Below are 20,166 nucleotides of genomic sequence, written 5' to 3' on the forward strand. Positions count from 1 at the left end.
ATTAACGACTTCCATCCACAGCGTTGGTAGGAAGGTGGAGACCCGAGCCACCCCATGGTCGGGACTCAAGTCACGAATTGGACCGTGATGATCACGTCCTGTGATTCGACTCAACTGAAATAACCGCGCCGTAGTGTATCTTGATATTTTATTAAAAATATATATACTGATTTGCCAATGTGACACCTTGTTGCTAATGAACTGACGATTACGCTTTAAAAGACATTTTAATTGGATAAAAATGAATAAATAAAAGTTTATTATACCATATGAAACTTTCTGATTAGATATTAATGAATCAAAAAAAAATTTATTATACCATCAAATCTAGAACCTTATTCTTTCCAAAACTTGTGTTATCTTTTCATACATAAAATTTATATTATCTTTCCAAAATCACTTTTTTATATTTATTATAAAAAATTAACCAAAATAAAAATATCAAAAAATTTATTAAAATAAAATTTAAAAATTCCATCCAAGAAAGAATAAAAGGTTAAAGTAAATCTTATATCAAATCTATGAAAATAAAACCAAAAGAAATATCTTGAATAAGTCTAATGATCACTTACAACTTTTATCAAACAAAAATTAGACTTGAAATGAATTTGATTACATCTTGCCGATTGAAACAAAAAATGTTTGGCTGAACAAAACATTTGTCCGAATTACCCAACAGCAACTCGGCCCATTGACCCGTTACTCATTCTCCAGCTCAATCAATGCTTGTAAGTAGAGATAACAGGAGATTGGACTTATTGGGATGCCCATAATTTACCCAATCCACTTAAATCAAATATAGATATTAATTATGAGATGAATTCAAAAAGAAAAATAGGCAATGGAAGCATAATTCAAGGGTACAGATGATGTCAAGGCAAAAACCACAAAAGTTTCACATGAGAAGCAAAAACTGCATTGCAAAACTAAGCCTGTGCTGCATTTTGAGAGCCTTGCAATTAGATGCTGATATCCCTCTGATATCTCTTTCCCCTATATGCAGTAACCATTGCTGGTAACATACTGCAGCTTTAAGCTTTAAATGAATTGCTTGTCATGCAGGCTGTTCTCTTATCCTCCAAAGCTGATTCTTTGTTGGAGCAGCAGTTCCAGTAGTCTGAGAAAATAAGTGACGTCGAGTCCCAAGTAGTCCAACTTTTCGATATTACATGCAAGTAATGCACGTAACATGCAGCCTGACCCATGACATTCCACAGACCCAAGTAGTCCAACTTTTCGATATTACATGCAAGTAATGCACGTAACATGCAGCCTGACCCATGACATTCCACAGAAACAGCTTTGGATTTCACAGATTATGCAGTCGCACCAATTCAGAGCTTTGACGCAAACAGCTCACAGGTGATTATGTCCTCCATAGATGCAGATCTACCTGAGCTCAGCACTGGAATGAGACTAAAGATTGGCTCCTTCCCCATCTCAAAACTTTTGCTGTCCTCTGCAAATGCTGCAAAGACCTCATAAAATATGAGATTTAGGGTCTCCGCTGTCATGGAAAGATATGCTGTGTAGTAGAACTTCAAGTGCTGCACATTAAAGAATTCCATTTAGATTTATGAAATAATTCTAAAGGAAAAGAAAAGGGAGCCCAAGAAAAAGAACAATGAATCAAGAAAAAGTTTACACTAGACTAAATTAAAAGCACACTGGGGTTCATAGTTTAGAACAGAGCCTGCTTCTATGCAATTGGGATGCTATACAAAGCAGAATTTGAACCAAAAAAAAGGAGCATATTTTCATTATTATGTGTTTAGATAAATAGCCTTTAGTTATATTTAGGTACTAATGGCTAATCATATGCACACAACATAAATATTTCTGATGTAAAACACAATGACTGGTACAGTTTGTGGCATACCAATTTTTTCAAAAGGTGCTTGGACTCTCACCTAAGCGAGCTTGCCTCGTAAATTAACAATTTATGTTTCATCTCACTATGGCTGGTACAGTTTGTGGCATACCAATTTTTTCAAAAGGCGCTTGGACTCTCACCTAAGCGAGCTTGCCTCGTAACATTTCCGGGTGAGGCATTTAAAAGAGGTGCCACTCTGGCATGTGCTTGAGCCTAGGCACTAGGTGACTCAGGCATGCACCTGATTCAATGGAGTCCAGGTTCAATCAATTTCACATAGTTGGCTCAACTTAACCAACTAATCACAGCACAACACTACTCCCCTCGCCCTCCTTGCACCTGACCTAGTGTAAGGAATCAGAAACCCTACCGTGAGCTGCATTCGCCCTATGGCAAGCCACCTTCGCCCTACGCTACCGGATCACAAGCTTCCTCTGGCCTACATCGTCGGATCGCAAGCTTCAACCCACGTCACTGAACCGTGGGCTTCCTCCAATATACGCTGCTTGACCACGAGCCTCTTCCTCCCTATGTCATCGAACTGCAAGCCTCCTTCGCCCTATGCTGTTAGACCACGAGCCACCTCCACCCTATGCCACCATTTGTAGCTTCGTTTATCTGTCGTTTGTGTCGACCACCTTCGTTTTGCTGTCGGTTGCCACTTTCCTTCGAACTAACCACCACCTTCCTCCATCAATTACTTCTCCATCTCCTCCTCTTTCTCAGTTTATAACTAACAACAGCTTTGTTATATGATCATATTTATCAATCATAATACATTTTTTAAAATTTTAATACTTGGGGGCGCCTCGTTTCGCTTGGGCGAACACGTAGGTGAGCACCTAGTACCTCAAGCGTGGCACCTTAGTGCCTTTGGTGGCTAGCACTTTTGAAAACACTATGGCAAATAAATCAGCACTAAAACAACACAGATCCACTGCACAGTAATTTAATAATATCTATGCAACTAGTCTTATGTTTTATGTGATCATATCATGGGGAGAAGGGAAACAGACACGTATAATGATGGTTTTCTCAGATTTACAACAGAAAATATTATATATTGCAGAAGTTTCAATCTCCTTCCTATATCATCAACAGAAAATTACACAAACATTTCCAAGTCATGAAGAAAATTCAGTTCATTGTATTATAAATTTTCTCAAACTGACTATATCCTCCCTGGTTCACTATGTTAAAAAAATCACATGTAACATAAGAAGGGAAGCATGATAATAAAAAAATAGGCCTAATGGCCTTCTAAGATTCTACGATTATTTACATTTAGTTCAATTAAATGATGGAAGCATGGTAAAGTGATACCAATTGAAGCCAAGTCCAGGGAGTCAGTTTATGATGTTCTCTACATTTAGTTGCGAAGTCCTAGACAAAATTGGGTTCAATGAGAAACCAATTGTAACTTGTAGTTCAAAAGGCTAGATCAAAACCTAAACAAGGTTACATCTTGAAATGAGAGGACAAATGATAGTCTAAAATCAAAGAAAAAAGAAGAGGTCATAATTATTGTGCAGAACAATCATGTGTAAACTTCTAATAAGAAAAATAAACACATCAACAAGTTTTCCCAATCAACTGGAAATTGTACCAATGAAAGAAGTTACCAATTTTAAAAAATAAAGTCTATATGAAACTACCAGGCGATGATAGAGTGGTCTGATGGGACTGAAAGTACTCCAAATGATAAAGGAGGGGAGAAGAAATAATTCTCAAGATCACCAAGTGAAAAATGAATATAGGTTTCAACAGCTAGTCAGAAAGCAATGTTCACTGTTATGAAAAACCCTTTCCATAGAGCAATAGAGTCCTAAAGAACTTATCCAATCAAACAAGAAGGTATAGTTATTTTGCGGTGATACCAGTGAAAAAAATAAAGCCTCATAGCATTTCGGAGGTGAGGCAACATTAATTTGAAACTGCCCCTTTTCCATACAGCAATAAAGCCCCATAGAACTTTTCCAATCAAACAAGAAGTTATATCATGGTTACCTATGTTATTGGTGCAAAGAAAGAAAAGGCCTCCTAGCATTTTGAGGTAAGGCTGCATTAGTCTGAAACTGCATATCCAGCGTTTAGAGAAATGTTCATCAGATTTTATTCTGACATTATTTCTTCAAAAAGTGCACATGACCTAAGAGGTCAAAAGCCGCTGGATCGAAAGGAATTCAACAGATTTTGGATTGCTACTCTAAAAATAGGAGTAAACCATAATTAGCAAAAATTCTTGTTCTTCAGCAGAACATTTGCTATCTAAATAATCAAAGTCATCAAATAGAACAAAATATTAATATCAGTCTTATCTAATTAAAAGATATTTTTACTTCAATTAATAACCTAAGTGAGACTACTGATGCTAATTACAGGCTCCAAACTGTAAAACCAAGTACCAGAAGCAAGTCCAAAGGCAATTTCATTTTAGTGAGAATCTTACCATCAAATCTCCCCAAAATAAATAGTTGTCCAAAAGGACCTTATTGACAAGAAAGACACAAAACTTTGCAATCACTCTTATGTGATCGCCAGAGATAAGTTCTGGTTCAGTATTAGGGCAGATCTTTGCTGCCACATCTTTTGTAATAGAAACTAAGGCCGCACAAATCTTTCCACTGATGGTGTAAGTCTGAAAATCCCAAACCATTTCTTTGCTATCTGATCCTAGCAAATTATTTCCAATTCCATAATCTCCGTTTTCTGGAATGTAGAGAACAGGTTTTACTTCAACAAGAGCTCTGCAAAACAGTTCAATGTCATAAACGATGAACACAACATGCAATAAAGAATATACAGTTATGACAAGTAATCACACCCTTTGGGAAGAGCAGGTGCAAGAATATATAAGAAAATTGGGCTGGACACTCTTTTCACATCGATCGAATCAGAGTCGTCATCAAAGAAAGATTCCATTTTGTGCTGAATTTCAGTTCTCTCACGGAATGTGAGAGAGGCAGCACAATATACTGTCAAAAGAATTGCACAGGAAACAAGGGAGCTGTTGAAGCAATTAGCTATGGCCTCGCTGTTTAGTAGTGCTTGCTCTATTTCAATAGCCGGACCTCCTGAACAAAGTGTCATTGTTGGGGGATCCAGCCCCAACTGCCCAGCCATATGGAGAACTTCTCCATGCAAAGTTGCCTAAATAGTGAGGAATCAAATTCAATTACTCATGCCAGTAAATAACAAGATTATGAACTGTAAGCAGTGATTAGACCCAATATGGTAGCAACTTTATCTTAGAAAACATTAATATTACCTACTCAGGAAACTAAATGTGTTGTGACCCTATCTAGAAACCCTTAGAGATCATAGCTAACAATTTAAAATATCCAAGTGGTATCCTAATTACCAAAATATCCTATAAAACCTCAGAGCAACGTTAGGAGGCATTAACAGAAATCCTATCATGAGAAGAACAGAAGAGAAATGAAAAAGGCAAACAAATAGGAAAAGCAACAAATGATAGAAATCAGTCTTCTAGAGTACATACAAGTTTCTGTTTGCCACTTAATGTCAAGCGTCAATGACTGCAAACTCTAAAACGATATGACAATATAACAATATATACAAAATCTATAAGCATACTACCATTTAAACCTAACCAAAAACAAGAATCCAGAAAATAAACAACAAAAGTTTTCATTTTCTAGAGAAATACCCATTAAGATATGCATCAATAACAGTTATCAAATTCTTTTCATTATAGTATCAATTTCTTGTAATATGGTAAGGAAAAGATCACTATAATGCAGAACATTGCTTGCTAACGCACATGATGACAAGGCACAATAACAACTAGAAAACACTCAGAATAGCAAGATTTGAAATATCATATCATACTGGCATTTCGACATTCGCTCGATACGGTACGATACAATATACCGTTCGGTATACCGCTCGGTATATATATATATAATTCGGCGACGTCGCCTCGTTTATACATATGTATACATATGTATACATACATATGTATACATATGTATACATACATATGTATACATATGTATACATACATATGTATACATATGTATACATACATATGTATACATATGTATACATACATATGTATACATATGTATACATACATATATATACATATATATATATATATATATATATATATATATATTCGGTGACGTCGCCTCTCTCTTCTCCCTAGACGGAGCGACATCGCCTCGTTTATATATATATATATATATAAGATTTTTTTATATATAAATTATTTTTATAAAAGGCAACGTAACGTCACCTTTAAAATATTTTTTTTTTCCTTCTTCGGGCGACATCGCTAAGGTGACACGACGTCACCTTTTTCGGCGACGTCGCCTTTAAAAAAATAAAAAATTATATATATATATATATATATATATATATATATATATATATATATATATATATATATATATATATATCATCCGATAACGGGTGGTCCGTGTACTGGTCAGTTGACGGACCGGTACGTACCACCCGGTACGGACGGTATTATTCGAAACTGCATACCTTGCATAATAGATCATGGCAAGTTTTAGTAACAGCTATCTTCTTTAGTATGACTAATTCTTAAGATGCATGAATAGGGAGTCAGTCTAAACATAACTGTTAGCAGCAACCTTGAGTCATGAAAAATGGTTTTTCATATGCCAACTAGTGATGGTATTTTAACCAGTGGATCTTTATTTCATCATGTTGATAATAGTAGAAGTGCTATTGTAATGCCAGTGATCTAACCTCTGTGATCACATGATAATCACCAAAGTGTATACCAATTAGAGCACAAATATGAATGAAGTAAACATTCAAAGGTACAAGAAATAAAGATCTAAGGAGTCCCATGGAATTTGACGAAAGTCAAGCATAGGATCTCACATTTTTTACTTGTCAACAGCTGGGCTACTTGGATGTTCTCCAATCATCAGCAAATTTATAATGTTGAACAAAACTCTATTATAGGTTCTTAATTTATAATATCTTTTTCTTAAGGACATTATAGGACAAGGCTGTTATTATCGTAACTGGGACTAAATTTCGTGTAAAAAAAAAAACATATCAAATGATATCAAGTCACAAGAAGATTACCAACAATGTGTCTAAATAATTGAGTGTATATGTAAGCAACCAGCGAATGTTTACTGAGCTTGCAGTCTGCAAGAATAACAATGAGGAGCTCAAGTACATGAGAAACTACTTTCAGTGTCTATCTTAAATCCTACCAGGAATATGCGCCTACCTAATCACGGCAAAGTGAAATAAGCTTATTGTTCATTTTCAATATATAATCTTTGAGATCTAAACACATCATGTTTCAGTATCAGATGAGATTTCGATGAACTGCATATCTACAAACATTTTAAGAGATTTCATCAACCAAGGACAATAAGAAACATAGATAAACTTACGGAACATCTTAATACAAAAATACATTTCATCGACACTAAAAAAATTCCCGCAAGATTATATGCTCTGCTCAGGATTGGCTGGTCAGTGCAATCACAAGGAACTTACAATCAGTTCTGAGCTTTGATGAACTGAACATTCAACTGAATGAGAACTCTACCTGGCTGTATGGACCAATGCAACTAGGTGCCCAGCATGAGATACTTTGTACATGTAGAACTCTTTTGCTGTGATCATTGGCTACTAAGACTTCAACGAAGGCATTACCCAGGCCAACCTGCACCAATGGCAGTTCAATTGTACTTCTAGATGGGACACCCAAGAAGCATTTCTTCTCTGTGATAAACTTCACATACACTTCATTAGCCAATGTAAAATCCTTCATATTGGAAATGTAGAGGTGAATGTATATAACGTTCAGCCAATCAAAGCCATCTTCGTTTAGTTTCAATTCAATTTTTCCAAGAACAGAAATGAGATCTTCCTGCAAGCCTGCCGATATAGTTGTGAGCAATGGAACTTCCATTGAAAGTATCAAAACAAAAAAGGTAAAGCACTCTAACCATCTAAAGTCTTAGAGACATTCTGAATCCAACAACCAATAGAAAACTTGTCCCTGCTGCCTCTTGAGATGCACAAGTTCAGGTTCTTAGTTGTACAGTTACCAAGCTGAGAGCACGCAGAAAGAGACTGCACCATATGATCTGGTGTAGAATCTCCTTGTACTTCACATACATATCCCACCTTGCCTGAACCAATGTCACAACTGCCGGAAGACAGAGGCTCCATCTTATGTTGAAGATGGAAAGCCAAGGGATGAAGGAAACCAACAGGTGCAATGTTATCTGGTGAGTGCAGAATCACCTCAAACTTGTCAAGAAAAATCCTAGCATTCTGAAATTTATACATGTCAGACTAGTTCTAGTATATACACAATACATAAAGAAAGAATCTTAAGCCTACTTCTTTCCTAAAATTGCCAGTTAATGACAAATAGATTTGCTAACCCCTAAAATTGAACAAAAAACCTTAAGCCTACTTCTTTCCTAGTTAATGACAGATTTACAAGAGCACATAAGAGGTTTAATTTCACAAGTCCAAATTTCCAGCACTTGTTCACAAAAACAAAGAAATCTATAACTGTAATACCCTAATTTTAATAAGGGGTAGATTGGTAATTTTATTACATAAGCAAACTTAGGGTTAGGGTTGATCCCTCTCCCCCTTTATTTTATAGCCGCCATCTCCCTCCCGTGGGAAAGAGAGCAGCCCTTGAGGAAAGAGAGGAGTAGCTAGGGCGATGACCTACAAAAGTCCAAGGTAGGGATCTAAATCCTTTGTTTTTCCATCTTATGATTATAAGATATAGAGATTCAAATCCTTGGTTTTCCTTCCTATCCTTTGTTTTTCCTATCTCATGATCATAAGATGCAGAGATCTTTTTTGATATTCTATATTCTTATTTCTCTTCTATCAGCAGGCATTATTTTAATCATTTTTTAAAATAAAAGATTGTGATCATGATATTGATTGGGTTATATTTTAAATGAATAGAAGTGAAAATTTGTCAAAGATTTAACTGTTTTCATTGTTTCTTATGCCTATGATATTAGTTGAGGTTCAAGATTGTTTCACCAAGTCATTTTTCACCTCTATTAACGGGATTAGATTATAGTATCTTGAGTGTTAAAACAAAAAAACAAAAACAAAGGAGAGAAGCAAACCTATAGCAAGACAACCACAAAGAGGTCAGCCACTACAAGTTTGCAGAAGTCTCACCCATACTTACAACCACAAAGTGCTCCTAAGCCTAAACATGTTTGCAGCCACTAAGCCCATATGTTTTGATATGCTCAAACATGCACGTCATTGAACACATGCATATAACTCCAACCCATAACTTCCTAAAGAGTATGGTAGACTGCATATGCAATTAAAGGTGGTTAGTGAGAGAAACTTCAACTTATGATATGTTGACCCATGAGAGAATGACAGGTATACATGATCTTGATTCAGGTTTTGGGCCTATTCACAACTTGTATGTCTCATTTCATCTCATATGGATCATAGAATCTTACTCCAACGATCGTTCAAAATATAAGGATTTGTCTTAGAAGCTTTATCACTAATACATATAATGAGAAGATGTAACATATGAGAATTGAATTCAACTGGTGCTTATTTTAATGTAATATGACTAATGTAGTGTGATACAGTGAGCTTAATGTCAGTAGCAAGTTAATTTATGACAGTGACATTAACTTATACAAACTGCCTGAACCTACTAGTAAATAACTTGGCAGAATATTATTGGTTTTAATTAAAATATACATGATAAATTAGGGAAAGAATATAGATCAGATTAAAGGAATTAGTCAATACGATTTTAGTAATGATGAATAAAAAAAATCTCTAGTTAATTATAAGAAGAAAGATAATTAAGCCTGGAACTCAAGATTATCAAAAATTTGTATGTATCATTTTAAAGTTTATCAAAAATTTGTTTGAACCTGGAAGATGATACTTGGTTGAGGTACATATCAAACAGAGGATACATTGCTAAGGAATTTACAATTTGAGTGAAAAAGAAATGATACTAAAAATAGAACATGGGTTAATGTGCAAGAAGGGACATTTGTGGGAAACAAGTTACAAACATATAAATTTAAAAAAAAGAAAGATGGATTAAATGACTTCAAAAAAAAGTATCTAATTATGAGCAGGAAATAGTAAGTAATAAAAAGAGTATTCACCCTCTTGGATAATTAAATCGTTATTATAAAAGAAGGTCTCCTAGAGCCCATTAATTGTGGATAACAGGAATATATATGTTTGATTCTCACAACCCACCTATCTTTTGTCGTCTCTTGCTAGCTCTATATTAGGATGCATCATGACTAATTTATTACATGTTAAACTCAAAGAATTAAGGAGAATCTTGTATAGACTAACTAAGCAAAAGCACCATGAGTTGAAAAAAAAGGTTATAGGTTTAAAATGTGTGCATGTGTATGGGTAAGGATGTTGATTATGTAATAAAATGACGTGTGATGAATATTACATGTTGGTTAGGTAAATCAAATTTACTAAACAATCCCAATATGATATGAATAAGTGTCACATTTGTAATGATATGCCTCAAAAATATATAACTAGATATTTTGTTAATTAAATTGAGAGATTGATTATGATTAGTAGGCAATACAAGATTTAATTGCATGAGTATTTATAGTGCATATAATTGAATGAAATAGGAAGTAGATAATTAAGTTAGAATAAGTTTGAATAAATTCCTGGTTAATGATTAACTTGAATAAGTAAAATAGAAACATGGATTGAAGTAACACATAACCCTTAAATCTTTTTAAGCACTAAGTTTAAGCATATATTTTGTTGCATGTAGAATTTTTATGTTTGAAATAATAGATTTATTTTGTAAAATAATGAGTATGCATATTTCATGTGTTATAGCATCTATTGTGGTTAATTATTAATTTAATGTCATGTAGGAATTTCATAAGTTATGATTCAGTGTCTCGAGACTTGATATTGCCATGCTATTTATTTTTTTACCAGGCATACATTTAATCGATCAATTGACTATGACGAATCATGTTTAAAGTATAAATATTGTTTTATTGACATGTGCTATGGTGAATTCTTATATGACTTGTGTTATGAGATTCAGTATAGTCAAATAATTAATTTTTTAGTTTTATGTCATGTATCAAAAATCATTAACCATGATTTGGTTTTCCTTAAAGATGTATAATGGTGCAGTGTTGACATGAGACAAGTGATTGAGCAGTTGTATTTATTATATATATAATTTCAATTTCAATTTAGGTTCTTGATAGTTCTCTTACCACAGGCTTATACCCCATTGCAGATTCCAATAGTAGTAAACATTTTGATCAACAAAGGGATTGCATTTAAGTCCACCAAGACAGATAATGGGATAGTATGTTTTACCCAGTGATAGCCTTAGCAAGAGAACTAGAAAGAATACTTATGTTAAAATGAATTAAGTTTCATGAATATTATGTGAACAACGGTGACATACTATCATCATGTAAGAAATGTACCCTTGGGTGTAAACCCATGACCCAACAAGTAGGATGTCCACCAAGGATTTTGTCCACAAGGTGGAGCTGGTTCCCTCAGGTTTAGTACGTACTTGAATTCTATAATTATTTTTATTTTATTTGTGAATAAGGGATTATTATGTATATAGTATGACATGTTATATGAAAGGAAGAACAAAGAAAAAAAAAGAGAAAGCAATATGATGTGTGATATGGATTTGATCCTTCTTATGTGATGTGCATCAAACATGATGTGTTCTTTCTTAGAATACTATTATTTCATGATATGCAATTGAAGTAAATGTTTGAATAAGTGTGCCTTATGTATTATTGATATGATTGCTTTTTGTGGCATTTCTGAATCATTTATTGTGAGTATACTAATGCTATACAAGTATACTCCTGTTAATCTGTAAATCTTGTTTGTTGATGCTGTGCTCATGCATGACATAGACCCTTGTAATTGTTGACATTGATTTAGCATATTGCTACATGCTTCCTTTGAACTCTATCCTACTCTCTACTAGACATTTGTGCTCAAAAAACAAAAGAAACTATAAATTTGTTTGAAGGTAGCATGGTATCTGGAGCGAGAGATAGGGGATATTCATGGTAAAGATGGATTTGGTAATTATCATTATTGTAACAAATGTATTAATTTTTAAAAAAATTATACAGTCCTGTGAAAAAGGATTTTGTTCATGCACGGACTGATCTTCTCCAGAACCGAGTTAGGTCAGCTCAGGGCGTGACAATAGCAAAGTCATTGATAAATTCCAAGATGATTCTAATGTGATCAAAGCTGGTTATTGGGAATGCATCTTTGTGTGCACATATTTGCATGTCAACATGACAGAGTTGAATTATGTACAGATAACAAGCTACACAAACAGATAATGTGCAGAAACATGATTTGGAATTGAGAACTCACTTTAAAGAGAGGGCAGTCAAGTGTTAGTGTTTCATATTCTCCTCCTTCGCCACAGACATTTATACCACATAATCTATCCAAAAGGAGAGATTCAATATTATTGTATAGAGATAAACCAATTTCTTCACTAGCAAGACAAATTTGACAAAATCAATTATTCTACACAAAACCGCATCACTAGTAAATAAAAGGACACATCTTTCTGGAGGTTGAACAGCATGATAAATGATAATAAAACATAGTCATGGATTAGTACTTTAAAGAGCAACTATAAAACAGAAGTAGATCAATCCAAATGCAAGTCTAGTTTCAGCACAACAATGTCCAAGTGTATGTTGAAACTTGAAAGAACTAAAAAACAATCTGTCATTGTTATTCGATATCTCAATCATCCTAATAATATCTAAATTGAATTTTAAATGGTTGATGAATGTTACTCTGCAACTTACTGCTTTAAATCTCATAGCTTCTTGTAGTAATAGTTCATTTATGTGATGAAATTTCATCCATTTTAGACCAAAATCAACTTAAATTAAGATTCTCCAAAGTTATTTCTCACTGCTCAATAAATCAACAGTCACTAATGATGATGGGCCCTGACATACTCTTTAATTTGGAGCAGATAAGGTATCAGATCTGCAAGTTCTCGTCCTAAATGCTTTGCAGGATTCAACCCCATAGCTGCGACCTGTGTGACAAACAAATCAATGCATCAAAACAAACTATCATAGTTAAGTTTCTGCGCTAGGGACATAACTTGTTTGAGATGTTTCAAAGTGCAACCTAACATACAGAATAGATTCAGAAAATGTCTGATACAAAATAGGCAAAGAGAATGTCATTTTGAGACAGCAGGAAAAGATTTATGAATTATTAAAGTAAATATAATTAGACTTCTTCCTGTTAATGGACAGACATTTTCCTATCTCATCAAATTTGATTCCATTTTCTGTCAACATAAGACCGGTAGTATACTAATTTAACCATACGATGACTATTGTTTACCTGATTCCATCTTTCTCAAGTGTTCGTGTTTGTTTTAGTGATCAGATTGTCTAAGAGATATTATAAAGATAACATGCTCAATGCAACAGAAACTAACAAATAGCTAGAATCACTCTATTAAAATAACTCATTTGAATCACCAAAGACTAATAATACATGTCACCTAGGGTGATGTAAATGAAGACTCATGTTAGTTCCTTTTTCTTACTTATCCTCAACATATGCAAGCTTAAATGTGAATAAAAAGACTTGGTTTTCCAATTTAATAAATAAGGTTAAAAATGGGTCACAATCTTCTTCTACGTACTTACAAACAGGAAAAACAGAAGTTGAGCAAGTTTGACACTATCCTAATCATCCATTCCATATTTAAACAAGTCGAATAGAAATATACATAAAGACTTAGTATATGAATCCCAATGAATATTCAACTATTCAATGAGCCCAAATTACATAAAGAATTGAATCTCAATACACTTAAGCAAGAAGGAAGAAGTAAAAGAATTTTCTACTCATCTGATGCCAAGACCGTAGCTGCAACACCTCCCCTTTCTTTTATCATTATTTACCTCCCAGCTAGTTTACATTTTTTAACAGTGGGAGTTACCATTCCATAAATCTGGAAGAACTGATCTCCATACCTCATCTTTATCAACTTTTTTAGTGGACAAGGAGAAAATAACAATGCAGATCCTTTCTAGAGACTGAGGATTACATTTAGATCCATCATGATGAGGTAAGTATATTGACTTCTACTGCACAAGGATCAGATATCAAAGCAGGTCTTTTCTCAAGAAGTGAGGATTAGATTCAGATCTATCATGATGAGATAAAACATAGGGACCAGATCTTGAAATTTCAGCCACAGATCACAAGTCATTTAACATAGAACAGTTAACAGATTGCAAATCAGTTAATAGCATCGAATGCAAAATACAGCTTCCAGTACCTTAATAGTGATAGCTATAATGCCCCTTTCTATCTGATAAAAACCAGCAGGGGAGAAAACCAGTTAGCAACAGGTGAAATTTTGCATGTAAAAATTCATTGATATAAAGATTCATTCACAAACTAACGAGCAATGCAAAGATTACCATTTCCTCAAGGAGTAAAGTTTGATCTTGTTTCCACAAATAAGCCAGAGACACGAGGCCTAACCTTGAACAAACACTCTCCACTCGCAATCTCTGATAATCTGATGCAATTGCACCTGAAGAAACTGCTGTGATAGAGGGAATCTGCTTTTTAACTTCATTTAATAAAACAAACATATCTTCAACTTCATCTCCTGAAGTCATTTTGTAATTAAGATGTTGATGCCTACAGTTGAAACCGACATAAACCAATGGCAGTAAGTTGAGCTTAATAGCAGAGGATGCAAATTAAGAAGATATACACAAATAGAGCCCCAGACAGCAATTTTATGTGCAGATTTTAAAAAGAATAGTACTTTTGCTGTTTTGCAGTACATTGAAATGTAAACTTTCTTGTTAGAGGTGTTAAAAGAGCATTTGAAGACAATGTCCTAACAAGGTTACATATTTGAAATTGTAAAAATAACTCATAGGAATCTCCATTTGAGTAAAATTCCAAATGACAGAAAACAGGGAGAAAATTTACAGAACATCAACCAGAAAGAAACATGGATACAGTGTAAATGCAACAGCAGAGAAACATACTGCAGTCAGAAAAGATAAATGTTCTGAGTTCAGAACTTTTGTCCAGCATACTATTTGTGAAAGCAGAACCTCTGTTCCATAAGTTGCAGAACAGGCCTCTAAATGAATCATGCTTCTTTAAGCAACCGTGCATCATTATGAGGGTGGGAGTACATCCATGAAAATAGGAACAATCCTATAATGCTTCTTTTAGCAACTATGCATCATTATGAGGGCAGTACATCCATGAAAATAGGATCAATCCTATATTATAATCCAACAGTTTGATAATAAAACAGATTGATAATCATTTTGTCTTTAAGACAGAAATGGAGAAAAGATTAGTAAGTGAGATGTCTAAAGAGGAAATGAATAGCAAAGCTTTGATAAAGAATCATTATTGAAAAGGGGTTGTTGAATGTATATAATGCCTATGCTAAGGTCACTAATATGCCGAGTTATCAAGACCCAAATATGGTCACAACATAATCTGATAAGGTTGCTGTTCAGCCTGACAGATAAGAAGAACCACACCAGAATCAGCATAATCAGACCGAATTTTAATATAATTATGGGTCAATGACTAAACCATTGATCTGCTTCAATGATCTAAAAAGCACTATGCGCCAAAAGACGCTAAGGTCCCAAAATGCCTGAGGCACTAGGCGCTCGCCCGAGCGAAGCGAGACGCTCTAAAATATTAAAATATAAAAAATATATAATATAATTGATAAATATGATTATATAAATAAAAATATGACATTAAATTAAAATGATCTAATAATTTTAAATAAACAAATATTAGCAGTGTTAAAATCTAAATAGTATATTATCAATCTAGTAAATAGAGATTACTTAGTACAGTAGTTAACAGTCTACTGTTAACAATATATTATTTACTGTTAACAGTAGTTAAAGAGGAAAAAAGAACTGTTAACAATAGCAGAGGGGGATAAAAGTATCACCGACAGTAAAAAGTGGGGAAGGAGAAGGCAGCGGTGATGAAGGAAGTTGTGCACGACAACAACAGCAGCGGAGGATTCAGCTTAAGACAGTCGCAGTAGCTGCGGAAGCTATGAGGCAAAGCTACAGACAGCAGCAGCAGCAGTGGCAGCGGCGGAAGCTGCGGACAACAGTAGCGACAGAAGCTCCAAAGGGCGTCCATCGGGGGTGAAGGAACCTAAGGTCCTCTCCCTCAACAATGGAAGGAACTACACACAGAGCGATAGTGGAAGGAAGCTACGGGCTCTTGTTAAAACGTCGGACTTGTCCGCTGGAGATAAAGGAAGGCTCGATCCGCTATGTCTACGATAGAGGCAATGGTAAAAAGCATCAACGGCGGAGGTAGAAGCAGCGCTAGGGTTGGCTCAAGGTCGCATGGGCATGCAAGGGTAGCTTTTACGGGTAAGAAATTGGTTAGTTGATTCAATCGAACCAACTAACCACTGTTGAACCGAACCAAACTTAAAAGTCTGATTTGGTTGCTTTATTTGAACCGAGTGCTCACCCGAGGCGCCCGACACCTAGGTTCAATGGAGCACCCAAGTGATACCTCACTGAAGCACGCCGCCTAGTCCACCCACAAGGCGCTCGGGCTAGGCAATGGAGCACCCAAGTGATACCTCACTGAAGCACGTCGCCTAGTCCACCCACGAGGCGCTCGGGCTAGGCGTTTATTTGAACCAAGTGCTCACCCGAGGCGCCCGACACCTAGGTTCAATGGAGCACCCAAGTGATACCTCACTGAAGCACGCCGCCTAGTCCACCCACGAGGCGCTCGGGCTAGGCGGCACCTATTTAAATCACTGATCTATTTGTAAAATATTCTGTTAGAGATTAGATCTGATACCATTCAAATAAAGGGCATAGTCATCACTGCAATGAATAAGCCCATCTCTATTCATATGCAACATTATCATCATAACATAACGATAACTGGAACATAGCTTTTCTGGTCTATTTAAGGGACTAAAATAAAGGATTAAGCAAAAAAAGGACCAAGACTACATATGAACCTTCAAATGTTGTAAGCCTCAGTTTTCTTTTTGGCCTCATTGTGGAGACATTTGGCATCTATCAGTTCTCCACTAACATCAAAAGGGCGATGAGTACGAAGCTAGCTACCTAAGAACAACATTGTAAGTCCTAAAGACATTGCAGTTGAGATACATCTATGTTCTAATCCGTTGATATGGTTGTCTTCATTCTTGAAGTTCTGTTAAACCAGTATTCAATATCATTGAGAAGGAACAAGCTGTACCAACATTTGTTAATTCTATAATTAAGAGAAATCTTTTATCAATTTATTTTTTCTCTCTATAGTGTTGGATATGACACCTTTGAGTTATACCTAGGAGCCACCCATAAGGAAGAGAGAGAAGATTTTGATAATAAGCCACTTCCATCAAAGGTGGAATATTGATCTTAAAAACAAAGGGAACTGACTACAAAATTAGCCATCTTTCATTTCTCTCTCACTGAAAGGATAATGGATTAATAAAATGTCCACCATTTATCCAATAGAGTAAGTACAAGCCAACTTCCTCAGTTCAAAATTAACTACAAACATGTTGCAAGTTGCAATTCTGAATGTTTTAATTTACAAGATTATCTTATTGTTTAATGCATAAAGAACAAGAAGGATAGAATCTATAACTACAAGAGAAGAAAAGTTAACATAGAAGGTTACTAATAAATAGAAGTCATGTAACTGACTACAGAAAAACTGCAAGAGCCATAAGACCTTTCACATGGACAACAGAGATACATCCAAAAGAGCACAAGTAACAGAAAGTTACCAAAGAAAGGAAGGCATAAAGTAGGTTGAAACAGGAAGTTAAGTGCAAATTGAACAGTTATATAGCGGAACTTCCAAAAGTTAAGTGCACACCTTGTGGCTGAATCAAGGGAAGGAAATTACAAAAGAAACACCATTAACATAATAGAGGATAAAAAGAATATATATATATATATATATATATATATATATATATATATTTATATTTATATACACACACACACACACACACATATATATAAAGAGAATAAGCCCAGATAGCACACACCTTGTGGATCCTCGTATCCTCCTTCGGAACAATGGTAATCCCATGCATTCTGCATAACCAACTACTATCTGATGTCCAACCTAATAGAATGGCAAATGTATCAAAAGCACTTTGAGATATAAGCTAATTTGAAACAACAGTGGACAGAAAATACAGTATATCCATCATACAAGATTACAGCCAGTGTCAACGGAACAGCATTTGTGGACAGAACCCTCTTAAATCTAACATCAACATGCCTAAGTGTTCCTCTGTTAGAAAAACAGAAAAAAAGTAAAAGCAAAAAAATAAAAAAAATTACGCCTAAGGTGGTCCACAAAAACTTGTTTCAAACCACCGCTTTCAACTACAATAGAGGTTGACCAAGTACCATGGACAAAGGATTCCAGACCTTTTCATGTGATATAACAACCTTTTATCATGACAGAAATCCAACCCTAGCAACAGAAATATTGAATAAAATGTTACTAGAATATCTTTGCATTAGGTCATACATTTCCAAAACTGACTTTTGAGTTTATTTGCTATAACATCAAACCCTCAAGTTGCTTTAAATTCATTTCTCACGAAGAAAATATGAACTTCACATAACTCAAAGTTCACAGGTTAAAAATCCGAGCAACTAAATCAAACTCTACTATGACGAGATCCAATCAAGTAGCATCATTTACAAAACACGAAAAACTGAGGATGCATTCTGCGAGCGGCGCAGCACCAAAGCAAGAACCAATGAAAGGGGAAAGGAAAAATAAGAACCAAACATGAAGTACCACATAGCAGAGGCTTACAGTTTGATACATGTAGCTATCGAGCTCGTCCACCGAATCATCCAGGGGCATGAGATTGGCCAAGGCAACGATCTGCATATCAACGGAAGGCCCATCAAACTTGTGAAAGAACAACTCATCAGGAATTCGACCGAGGTGACCGAATAGACTGACCTCGTGCCCGTAATCGATGCATCGCATCATCGCAAAGCAGCTGTCCTTGCCGCCGCTCACCAGTGCCACCACCTTCATTGCTCCTCCGCTGGATCGATTCCTTCTCGTCAGTCTCCGTTGTTGTGTTAGGGTTTTATCGGGAGGGTTCAGCGTCGTTCCAGCGAGTGAAAACGGATCAAATCTCTATTGGGTCGGATCTCGGTTCCTCCGGATCAGCAACTGTGTCCATACTCTATTAAGCCGATAACGGAGCTCCGATTTCAGTTTCCTTATCACGTAAGGTTTAAGACGGAGAAAATAGATGCAATTGGTAGTTGTAGACATTGTGTATAAATATCTGTACATGATTTGATATACATGCGATGGTAATTATCTTTTGATCATTCGGAGACAGAGTTGACACGTGCACACAGGTTTTTTATTGGAAATGATACGTAGAACGTAATGTCTAATATCATGTTAACTTCCGAACATGACAAATAGTCTACTGGAGATGCTATGTTAGCTGGGCAACTAAGTGAAAAATTCCTTCGTTAAATTTATAATTATACAATTGATAATATATAAAATAATCTCTTCAATAACTTTCTTTTCAACCGATTGAACTTGTATATTTTGTAACTCCTCGTGACATTATAAATCTATCTTAAATATGAATATTATAATTCATTAACAATTGAATTTATAATCCAAACTAATATTTGATAATATTAAGAAATATTCGAGATAAAATTCACATCCATAAAAATTTTGTATAGTTTAAAATCATACATCACATCACTCAAACATTTATGAAAATTCAAATCAACTTAATAAAATACTAATCATATTTATAAATCCTCAAGCATAAGAATTTATACAATCAGAACTCCAATGATTTATCATAAGTTCATATCATCATAAAACTAACTTAACATTCTAAAATTCTAAATGTGAGATGTCTTTTAAAACTTTTACATGGTACATCTGTTAGGATTGAGTCGACACTAAGAGGGGGTGAATTAGTACGTACGTGAAAAACAACGTCGATTTTAAAAAATTACATTCAATGAAAACTGTATCAAAAAGTGTTTAACTTTAGAAACGTTCGTAAAAGTGTGCCGCTAAAGTAACGAGGAAGTAAAGTAGTTTCAAAGTAAGTAAATAGTAGCGAAGAAAGAAAGCACACCAATTTATAGTGGTTCAGTCGTTGTAACCTACGT

General features: G+C 35.0%; 1 protein-coding gene across 2 annotated transcripts; it reads right to left on the minus strand.

Moving 5' to 3' along the window:
- Window positions 1-787: 787 nt before the first annotated feature.
- Window positions 788-19,108, minus strand: LOC103999817 (diphthine--ammonia ligase). 2 transcript variants are annotated; one of them, XM_065127743.1, is made up of 12 exons: window positions 18,965-19,108; window positions 18,812-18,883; window positions 18,024-18,091; window positions 14,395-14,620; window positions 14,250-14,282; window positions 12,901-12,983; window positions 12,296-12,368; window positions 7,843-8,173; window positions 7,440-7,771; window positions 4,698-5,023; window positions 4,323-4,620; window positions 788-1,547 (listed from the first exon to the last, which is right to left on the minus strand). In XM_065127743.1, the coding sequence occupies exons 1-12, from the start codon at window positions 19,040-19,042 to the stop codon at window positions 1,335-1,337; spliced, it is 2,133 nt and encodes a 710-aa protein (XP_064983815.1). In that variant the 5' UTR covers window positions 19,043-19,108; the 3' UTR covers window positions 788-1,334. The 2 variants fall into 2 exon arrangements, with proteins under 2 accessions (XP_064983815.1, XP_009419955.2); XM_009421680.3 differs by having other exon boundaries at window positions 18,024-18,103.
- Between the last annotated feature and the right edge of the window lie 1,058 nt (window positions 19,109-20,166).

Source organism: Musa acuminata, chromosome BXJ2-10 (genome assembly GCF_036884655.1).
Source record: "Musa acuminata AAA Group cultivar baxijiao chromosome BXJ2-10, Cavendish_Baxijiao_AAA, whole genome shotgun sequence".
NCBI lineage: Eukaryota > Viridiplantae > Streptophyta > Magnoliopsida > Zingiberales > Musaceae > Musa > Musa acuminata.